Source organism: Olea europaea, unplaced genomic scaffold (genome assembly GCF_002742605.1).
Source record: "Olea europaea var. sylvestris unplaced genomic scaffold, O_europaea_v1 scaffold723, whole genome shotgun sequence".
NCBI lineage: Eukaryota > Viridiplantae > Streptophyta > Magnoliopsida > Lamiales > Oleaceae > Olea > Olea europaea.
The window spans coordinates 123,293-134,113 of record NW_019265634.1 but is presented as its reverse complement, the minus strand read 5'-3'; the positions used below and the strand labels follow the sequence as shown (position 1 = coordinate 134,113).

At 35.2% G+C, this 10,821-nt stretch overlaps 2 protein-coding genes across 2 annotated transcripts; both read left to right on the top strand.

Annotated features, from left to right (window-relative positions):
- Positions 1 to 1,836: 1,836 nt before the first annotated feature.
- LOC111390884 (receptor-like protein 12) lies at positions 1,837 to 7,067 on the top strand. Its single transcript, XM_023016013.1, has 4 exons — positions 1,837 to 1,912; positions 5,493 to 6,425; positions 6,628 to 6,768; positions 7,045 to 7,067. Exons 1-4 carry the CDS (start codon positions 1,837 to 1,839, stop codon positions 7,065 to 7,067), a joined length of 1,173 nt encoding a protein of 390 aa, XP_022871781.1.
- A 262-nt stretch (positions 7,068 to 7,329) lies between these two features.
- On the top strand, positions 7,330 to 8,435 carry LOC111390883 (LRR receptor-like serine/threonine-protein kinase ERECTA). The gene is made up of 2 exons (XM_023016011.1): positions 7,330 to 7,732; positions 7,798 to 8,435. The coding sequence occupies exons 1-2, from the start codon at positions 7,330 to 7,332 to the stop codon at positions 8,433 to 8,435; spliced, it is 1,041 nt and encodes a 346-aa protein (XP_022871779.1).
- The last annotated feature ends 2,386 nt before the right edge of the window (positions 8,436 to 10,821 follow it).

Below are 10,821 nucleotides of genomic sequence, written 5' to 3'. Positions count from 1 at the left end.
GCAGATAGTCACGAGATGGTAAAGGAAAAACGAACACATGTCGAAATTGTACCTGTACATTCTTGAAAAATGTATCGTATGTACGGTGCTGTGGGTACTTTTGTATGGACCAGCGAAGAAGTCGTGGCATTCGTTCATCGACTCCCTGACCGAAGCATCCCCAATCTCCAGAATCACCTCGTACGCCCAAACCTGTTGCAACAACAGAAATACATTCAAATTACCGAGATTATAGGTGCAATGCCATCGGAGGGGTAAATCGTACATGCTATGATAATGTTACGAATTGTGCAAACCTGCATGGCGATGGGGAAGCCATGCACCATTCATGTAATCTTTTTCTCCTTCCTCCTCTTGGCCTTTTATAATTTTCTTGCAAAGCTACCCTGAAACCCGTGCAACAATCGCCTATATCCAACTCTATCCCAAGGGTAAGGAAAAAAAAAAGTCTAGGTCGTTGAACGTTGATAGTGTCAGCAAATGGATTCCGACATTATTATCCAGAGCATTGAATACTCCCTCGACAATTAGAACCAGCCCTAGCTTGTAGCGATCAGCACGGGTCATCGACAGTCAGGCAACAGTAGACTGTAGTTGTGCTAATGATACCTTGTCATTGGACTTAAAGTACCTCTCTTTCAACCTTTTCCTCTCAATCAATCGATCGATCGAAATCGTCCCCCCTCCGGGAATAGACCGCATCTTAACCCCGTCATAATAGCATACTCTTGTAGATCGAATCTCATCAGATGGCCTTGCACATTGAACCAAAGCTCGTTCACCTTTTCTGTGCAGACTATTCTAAACACTAGTTGTAGGATTAGCTGGGCAGAGAATTGAATATCTGGAACATCAGCCAAATACCCTAGGGAAGAGTTGCGAAAGTCCTCACATTGCCGCTCGTCAAAATGGTCCATCACGATCTTAACGTACTTGAGATTGCTGCGTTGGGAAATGTGGGCCCACAACTATGTGTCTTTTGGAATCAGGAATTCAAAGCCCATATGCCCTACAAGGTGCATTAACAAAACCCATGGGATTAGATTATAAACATAAACAATGTTGTATAATATCTAACAGTATAAGGAAGCAACATCATAGAAACGATGATCTGTCGAGAACTACAGAGATCAAACGTCGGTATCGACAGACTGTCTGTGGACATCTGTCAATATCGACGTTTGATGTCCAAATAGGAATGATAGGCTAACTGTCGAGAAAAACAGAGAGTCAAGTGTCGGGGTAGACACTTCACTGGGAGTTGCTATGCGTGCTGAGGGGTGCAAGTTCAACATATCAGGCAATGCCACATAAAAGTATGTTTGAGAAGTAATAACGGAGGATGTGTGAAGGCAGACATGCTTGCTAGGAACTGGAAACGACATGCATGCTAGGAACTGGAAAGATGGCCAATCGTATTTATGCATATGTTACCATACAAGTATAGGATTTCACGTAAGTTACGTATAAAAACACCCCATATGTCTAACCCACTTGAAAATGAAAGAAAGTGTTACAAATCCTCACCTGGTATGTACGAATGGGAGGCTTCGAATAGAACAGCTATGAATGTGTCCGGAATATGACACATCACCGAAGTCAGAAACACAAGTCGATAATTATTCTTCTAAACAAAATATCTAACATGAAAGAGTGTTGAGAAATGTCAGCAACACTATGATGATCATTACTAGCATAGAAGTAGATGATACGAAAAAAATGAAAAGGACAAGCAGATGATACGAAAAAAATGAAAAGGAGCAACGGATTCATAGCCATTCAAGTTACCATACTTATTATCAAAAATAGAAAACAAATTTAAGTAAGTGAGCATAAATGGAGAGTCAATATGAGACAGTGAAGGACTTGTATGCAAGTGATTTGAACGAAAGAATTTTAGAGGTCAAAGCAGGTAGGACACAGTATCATATACCTCAACTATTTGACGAATACTTAGGACAATCAATGACACCAGTTTGTACACCTCAACATGGTCAACAGTAATTGAGACAATCAATGAAATGAAAGAAAATTAATATTTATCCATCCTACGTATCCCATCAAATTGAGCAACCAAATCCTAGCATGAGATACTTACCGTACTTATGAGACATAAATAGAGAGTCAATATGAGACAGTGAAGGACATGTATGCAAGTGATGTGAACGAAAAAATTTCGAGATCAAAGTAGGTAGGACACAGTATCATACACATAAACTATTTGACGAATACTTAAGACAATCAATGACACCATTTTGTACACCTCATTTAGCTCAACAATACTTAAAACAATCAACGAAATGAAAGAAAACTACTATTAATTCATTCTAGGCATCCTATCAAATTAAGCAACCAAATCCTACCATGAGATAGTTTATATTCAACCAAATCAAATCATAAAAAACCAAATCCTTTTTATAACTTAGCAGAGAAAATCGACTTTTGCAGTCGCAGGAGTTGGCTGCATTAAAAATTGCCACATATGTATAAAGTTATCCATCGAAATTCCATGAAAATTAAATTTTATAAGAGGGACCCAAAATTGCATAAGCACAAGATTTTTCGATATGCGTCTCTTTTATCCAATACAAACAAAAGCCCAGCAACAATAACCACTTATTTAAAATTGTAACTTATACTATCTTATTATTGCCGCCACTACCATCTTATACCAGAAATCATCACAACTGTCGAGAAGTGAGATATATAAAACCACGACAACAAATCTTTGTCAACAAATCATCGTATTACACTATGGTATTCACAATGACTATTGGTAAAGCAAGTACTATAAATTCGACATTTTTGGACACCACATTTGGAAGCTTTGTCAAACCCAATTTATTAAGATCAAGATCCTGCTAAAAAAAGAAAAATACCCAAATCCCATTGAATAAAAGCCCTCATTTATTATGAAAAGCATATCAAAAGTTGTCTACTGATTAAACATTTAACTCTTAAATCTTTAAAAATTCAACACAAAATTGGAATATAGTTGGCCATTGGTAAATTCAACCCTAAAGTCTCAATTGATCCAAAATTTCCCAAGCAGGTTACTAAACGACCACAAGTATAATCATTTCCCAAAAGCACTTTAAACAAAGATGAGTAAATGTGAAAATAATGTTCATTCTATCTTCTACCAAAGAGCAAGCATGAAATTACAGCCATTTTACATTCAAATAAGCCAAATAAATCCATACATACTCTACCCAATACATTAAAACAATGAAATCCCAACTATACTCAAACAAATTACACTAATAGAGAAAGAACCCTTGTGTCTAATAATATGAAGAATCTCGAAGTAGAACTAATTTCCCATGTTCAATGGATATATCAAACTGTCATATGCCCATAAATTGTATGTATTTCCTCTTCTTTAGAAAAAATGCATAAAATGAATACAACACCAACTTGAACAAATTAGTGATGCTTTTCATCGATAGTGAAGTGATTGACGGCGGTCGTTGATGGCTGGTCGTTCGACGATTCGAATGTTAGAGGGGAGTCTCTCCTTTCGTCGGTTCGTATGACACAACGATCTGCTCTTGATCTTCATTGGCGCTGAAAGAAGGGAAAGTATGATAGAGGGAATGATTCCAATGAAAGAGGAGAATGTGTGAGAGAAGGGATTGTGTTTCAACACTGGTTTCTTCTCCTCCTTCGTTTGCTTTGGTCATTTCACCTTCTTCTTTCACCAGTTTTGTTCTCTCTCTCTCTTTTTTTAAATTTCCCAAGCACCTGATATTTCAGAGATTTTGTACAATTTGGAGTGTAGTCATGTCATATTTAAACAAAGACTCAGATGGGATTGAACTTGGTAAGAGGGGCGAAAAAGTCCAAATACGACAATTTTGCAATGACTTTAAAAAAGTGACATTTCTGTAAATGACAAGGCGAAATTTGACTAGTTTGATAATTTCCACTAACTTTAATTTCAACATCTTAAATTATATATATAATTTGGTGCTCCACTACAATATTTTACAAACAATCTTGGGATAAAACAAGAAATACATGGTGAAATCAATATATATATATATATATATATATAGAGAAAAAATCTTAGAAAAGGTCATAATGTTTTTTTAATGCATTATCGCTGATTGGAAGATCCATTCCTACTAAATCACGCATAAATGAAAATGGACAAGTTAGTGATAAAGAGTTAATTTATGGATAACAACATCCTAAATAATATATAAAATACAACCATGGACCGTGAACAGTTTTGTGGAAATCAGTTCTTCAAAAAATGAATTATGTGAAAGTCAAGACTTTCCAAGCAAATATCTTTAGGAAACTTACTTTTACCATTGATGCTAGAAATAGTGTTGCTTAAATGGTGAAGAATAGATACCCACAATTTATTTAATGTGACATTTAGTTTTGAGAATGATTGCCGACAAAAAGATTCATCGACAACTCCATTTCTTAGTTATTGAATTTTTACTTGTAAACGTGAGAGCCCGGTATTTTAAACATATGTTAGGCAAAAGGTAAAAGTCAAGGATCAACTCAGGGTCAAACCAATGGTTTAGCAAATAAAATAAAATAAAATTTCTTTTCTACAAAGTGAAGCAGTAAAATTTAGTTAAGGATCAACGTATAGCCCCCCAACATATCAAAAATGTGGTAGTAAAATTGAGGTAAGGGTCAATGCAACACCCACAGGCCACAACATATCAGAGCAAAGATGTTAAGCTTATTCAAAAATTTGAAAGGGTTTCAAAAATTTAAAGAGAAAAGATCTTTGTTTAAATTTTAATCTTTTTTCCTAGTAGAATGCCTGATGTGGTCGATAGCGATCTAACGTTGAGCAATTACGCATTATACATTCAGTTAGAATACTTAATGCAATTTAATTGAGTGGTCAAACTTAATGACCATTTAAATAACAAAATAAAGTTTGATGACCAACATGAAATTTTGTATAAGTTGGGTGACGAACAATGTTTTATAACTAGATATGTTAGTGTTTAAAAGAAATTTGGTTTTCACTTGAACCATTTTTTGTTCAAATTCGCTTGGTAACTCAAAAACTCAATTACACAATATAAACCTGTGGCCTTGCAATATGTACCATGTTTTTTCTGAAATAGCTAAAAACTCATAATATATTTATCACGACATCTCTTTTGTTGGTATAATCAAGTTGAATATTTCAAATAATTGCATTTTATATATTTTATGTTAAAAGTTTTTTCAGTAATATGAAAAGTCAATATCCTTGTCGCAACATGAACCTAACATCCTTCAGATTCTTTTGACCAATGTTATACCATTCCACAATAGTGGAATCTACTTCATTGTGGGACATACATCCTCTATGTCTTCATATATAATATGATTGCATGAACTTGAAAAACTTTGATCTTTTTCAATTACTATAAACATGATATTGGAAAAAATTATGGAGATTAACATATTCATCAAAATACTGAGTGTACTGATGTTTTTACTTTCACTATGCATGAAACTTAATTCAGTATATGCTAATGAAGTTAGGTGCATAGACAGGGAAAGACAAGCTCTTCTCAAGTTTAAGCATGGCCTTGTTGACGACCATGGAATTCTCTCATCCTGGGGAAGTGAAGAAGTTAAAAAGGAATGTTGCAAATGGAAGGGCATCTCATGTAGCAACAGAACTGGTCACGTAGTTTCACTCGATATGCATGTACCTCCGTCGGATGGTTATGTTTATCTGGAGGCTGCTAAGCTTATCCCCGCACTGCTTGAGTTGCAGAATTTGAATTATTTGGACTTGAGTTTTGTTGATTTTGGAAGTGAAATACCAAAATTCATTGGTTCCTTTAAGAAATTAAGGCACTTGAATCTTTCAGGAACATTCTTCATTGGTGAAGTTCCTTGTGAACTTGGGAACCTTACAAACCCGCATACTCTTGACCTTCGTTATAACGATTTGAGAATCAAGAACCTTGAGTGGCTTTCTCATCTTTCTTTGATGTCATTTCTTGACTTGAGTCATAATGATTTTGGAAGAAGTGAAATACCAAGATTCTTTGGTTACTTCAAAAAATTAAGGCGCTTGAAACTTTCAGTCTCAAACTTCACTGGTGAAGTTCCTTGTGAACTTGGGAACCTTACAAACCTACATACTCTGAACCTTCATGAGAACAATTTCCGAATCAAGAACCTTGAGTGGCTTTCTCATCTTTCTTTGCTGTCATATCTTGACTTGAGTGGTGTGAACCTTATGAATCAAACGAGCTGGTTGCACCACATGACAAGGTTCCCTTTCCTTGAGGAACTGTTCTTGTCATACTGTCGACTTCCCAACATAATGCCTTCCTTCAATATCCTTACTAATTCTTCTTTACCCTATCTGTCTATCCTCGATTTATCCTCCAATGATCTCACTTCCTCTTTTGCATTCCACTGGTTGTTTAACTTTAGTGCAAGTCTTACTAGCATAGACCTCTCCCATAATTGATTAGATGGTCCTATTCCTGATGCCTTTGGAGAATTGATTTTTCTTGAGAAGCTTTTTTTGAATAACAATACGTTTCGTCGGGGGGAGGGGGGTTCCAAAATCTTTGGGAAATTTAAGTCATTAATATTATCTAGACATATCATACAATGAATTAAATGGTCCCTTGACAGATGTTACCAAATTTTCATCCTTAAGATTTTTGATCCTTAACAACAATAAGCTGAATGGGTTTCACCCACAAAGCCTTGGGCTACCTTCAAGTCTTGAAAGTTTAGAGTTATTTGACAACCAATTTAGAAGGCTACCTGAAGGTACTGAGAAACTTTCCAATCTCCAATACTTACGAATGTCTTCAAATTTGTTGGAAGGTACAATCACTGAATGGAACCTCTCAAACTTTGCCAACCTAAAATACCTAGATTTATTTTTAAACTCCTTGGCTTTCAACTTGAGCTCAGATTGGATTCCTCATTTTCAATTGGAAGGAATATTGATCAGCCATTGCTATTTGGGGCCTCATTTTCCAAATTGGATTCAAACTCAGAGTACTCTTGAAATTATTGATCTCTCTTTTGCTGGTATATCAGATGCATTTCCTAATTGGTTGTAGAATATGTCTTTATTTAGATTAGATCTTTCTCATAACAATATTAGTTGTAAAATTTCTAATTTGTCCTCAGTTGATTCTTCGTGAAGTTGTAGATTGGCCAATTCCATTATTCCTTTTTCTTTCTGGAGAATTAAAAATGTCCAAAAATATGTTTTTGGGATCCATTTTTCACTTATGCACAATTCCTGAGGCCTCCATCATCCTCGTGCTTGATCTCTCTGATAACCAATTGGAAAGAGAACTTCCTAATTGCTAGTTGAACATGACATATTTATCTATTCTGGATTTGGCAAATAATAAGTTCTCAGGTAAAATTTCCCCCACTTTGGGCAGTTTGTATAAGCTTGAAGTATTACACTTGCGCAACAATAATTTCATTGATGAATTGCCTTCAACTTTGAGGAATGGCACGAGACTGAGAATGCTTGATGTGGGAGGAAACAAGTTAACATGTAATATTCCAACATGGATAGGAACACATTTAACAAGTTTAACAGTTAATAGCCTTCGACGAAACGAATTTGATGGAGTCATGCCTTCAACAATTTGTCGCCTTGCCAATATCCATGTCTTGGACCTTTCTAGAAACATTATTTCAGGAAGAATATCCCGGTATTTAAACAATATTACTGCTTTGGTTCAGAAGAACAGTTCAATTGAATATGGTGATTGGAAATTTTACCATCGTTACAATCCTGATTATGCTAACAACGCATTTTTCAATGGAAAGGACAAGATTCAGAATACAAAACACTAGGACTTTTGAATGGCATTGATCTTTCTGGAAATAAGCTTTTTGGACCTATTCCTCAAGAGTTTTCTGCTTTAAGGGGTTTAGTTTTCTTGAACTTATCTAGAAATCATTTGACTGGAAATATCATTTCAAACATTGGTCAAATGGAGATGTTAGAATGCCTTGACTTGTCTCGAAACCAGCTTTCAGGGAAGATACCAAACATCCTTGTACATCGTAATTTTCTCGGTGTTTTGGATTTATCATACAATAATTTGACGGGAAAGATTCCTTTGGGCACTCAACTACAAAGCTTCAACTCCTCTATGTATGCTGGTAATAGCCAACTCTGTGGAAAGCCTCTGATGGAGTGTCCTAAAGATATTTCTAATAGCTATGTGACTGATCACGGAAAGGGAAATATTTTTGAAGAAGATGACAGGTTTATAATTCGTGATTTTTACATTTGCATGGTATTTGGTTTCATTACTGGATTCTGGGTAGTTGTTATAACTCTATTCCTCAAGCATTCTTGGAGACATTCCTACTTCAACTTTTGGAATAACGTTTCAAACTGGATGTACGTGACAACAACCATCTATATGATAAGATTCAAGAGAAAATTTCAGACGTAAAGGTAAACATTTAAATTTTCTTGATCAATCTGGTTGTTATATATCCAAATCTTGACTTGGTTTGATATTGAAATCAGGAGGCCCTTCTGGGAAACAAGAAAGTGTTGACTATCATTCAAACAAGTTGTTGGCTGGAGAGGTGCAGGGACTATGCATGGCAGTGTTTCTATTCTAGTTATCGCCATTGTCTTACTTTCTAAGTATTTTTAAAAATAATATCAATTCGTGAGATCTCAATCCATACAAATAACTAGCTTTGTTGTGCTTAATCATTGGAGTAAAAAATAAATTTCAATGGAGATATAGAATATTGCTTGATTATTTAGTTGGTTTAGCTATTTTTATTCAAATATATGACTTATATAATTTGTATATACTAAAAAACTCAAGCCACTTTCTAGATTCATTAGTGCAAAATGCAATTAAGTGAAAAATAAATCTTAAACTCCTCTATATGTTGGAAATATTTGATTGTATGGTAATAAAATAGGGAGGGCCCATTAATGCTTTAGGGAAAAATACAAAGAACAACATTTTGAAATCTAAATTTATTTATCACTTAGCCTTGACTGCTGAGGTGCTAATGAGAATATATAGATAATGTTTCTTAAAACTGTATGTTCTTTACGAAGCAAACACACAACTATAGTCGTTTTCCCACAATGGAGGCTTATGTTCACTTAAAGTCGGCCTCTAAAACACTTTAAATAGTACGAATAGTAGACAACTTAATACATAATATGGAATACTCAATATACCCAATAATAAGTAGATCCTTAATCGAGGGTTAATACATAGTGTAGTATACTAGAGGGACCCCTCAAATGCCATTTATAGAAGGGTCCAAAAAGAATGTTAAATTTTGGGCAGAACACTACTGGATTTGATCTTTTGAGGTTCTTGGTTCTGTACACGGCTCTTAGCACACTTCATATGTGCATCAAAATCACTCGAACTACAATGATATAGCCAGCGACTCGAACACATGAATTTGATTTACACAAACCACGTCAAATTTTGTGCAGTTTTATGATTGTAGTAACTGCAGAAGCCACATATTTATGGATTTGGTCTTGATTTTCGAGTACTATTTAATCCAACACATCAAATTTTATGATTGACATGAAAAAAAATTGTAGTTAGTAATAGATATTAATCCCCCTAATGGAAGAAAATATTCCGAAGCAAATCAAATAACACTATGCAAGATCAAAGATTAATATTTGCCAATGATAGATTAAACTTTTCGATAAAAACCGTCACTAAAACTAATTCTTTATTTCGTAGTTGTAATAAAACTGTGCAGTAACTAGTAGCCAGTTGCAGCCACAGTTTCTTCAATTTAAGCCCTCAGAAGTCATTACTCATAAAAACCAACCACTATGAATTCTTTCACATGGTAACATCATAGCTATGGTTGATTTTGTCCTCGCTTACCACTTGGCACAATCATAGAAATCTCCTAGTCAATTAGAGCCAATCGAAAGCTGGATGGACTTGGTGCATCGTACGCCCTCAGGCATCATCATCAACTCATCATCTGTCAAGTTGAATCAATGCGTTAATCAAATTTCTTTGAAAAACCATACTCAAAAAAATTGTGTATATGATCAACATACAACTTGACATAGTAGACTTGTATCTATGCCCGTCTATGAAGTCAATGTATTTAACCCCTCCCCCCTCCCCGGCCCTCCCATAGAATGTCTTTTTCAGGACAAATTTACGAGATTTGGATAGATTTTTGGGCAATTCTTTCAATATAATATTAATGACCTACTATATGAATGTTTGAGTAGGAAAAGTTCAGTAAATAATCATTTTCCCTAAACCATCAATTCTATGCTCCATATGTTTCACATGTCACGGTAAAAGTGATATTTTTACAAAAGCCACCAATTTGACTTCGATTTTAGTCTGTCTCTTGTCAGAATTGGCCATTTATTTTGAGTAACGCTCCTTGCACAGAGTTAGGCGACAAGCTTTTTGATAGGTGCTGTGTTGATAGTACGTGTGTGACTCCTTTTTTCTTCAAATTGTCCAATGAAAATTTGACACTTATTCTCCTATTTTTAACTCCTATCACTCACCTTGTTTGTGTATCAAAGCTCATGTATTTTACATTAAAGAAACAAAACGGAACCCACTTCACTTTCAAATAATCGATTTTTCCTAGAAATAGCTCGACCATACATTCTTTGTTTCTCACTCCATAAGTCTAGGTCAAGGAACATGATTATTTTAAGCCCAAAATATTGACATCTTGAATCAGTCCGATGCTGCCTTTGTCAGTTGGTTGCGTACATAAATGATATATGCTCAGGTGAAAGATGAAATTAAAAGTAGAAGAGCGGGGAGAAGGGAAACTATAATGGAATACAAGCAT

Coding starts and splice junctions, on each gene's coding strand:
- LOC111390884 (XM_023016013.1), top strand. CDS start 1,837: ATGGAGAGTCAATATGAGACAGTGAAGGACTTGTATGCAAGTGATTTG. Junction 1,913..5,492: donor AATTTTAGAGGTCAAAGCAG/GTAGGACACAGT, acceptor AACTTAATTCAG/TATATGCTAATGAAGTTAGG. Junction 6,426..6,627: donor GTTGTTTAACTTTAGTGCAA/GTCTTACTAGCA, acceptor GTCCCTTGACAG/ATGTTACCAAATTTTCATCC.
- LOC111390883 (XM_023016011.1), top strand. CDS start 7,330: ATGACATATTTATCTATTCTGGATTTGGCAAATAATAAGTTCTCAGGT. Junction 7,733..7,797: donor GAACAGTTCAATTGAATATG/GTGATTGGAAAT, acceptor TTCAATGGAAAG/GACAAGATTCAGAATACAAA.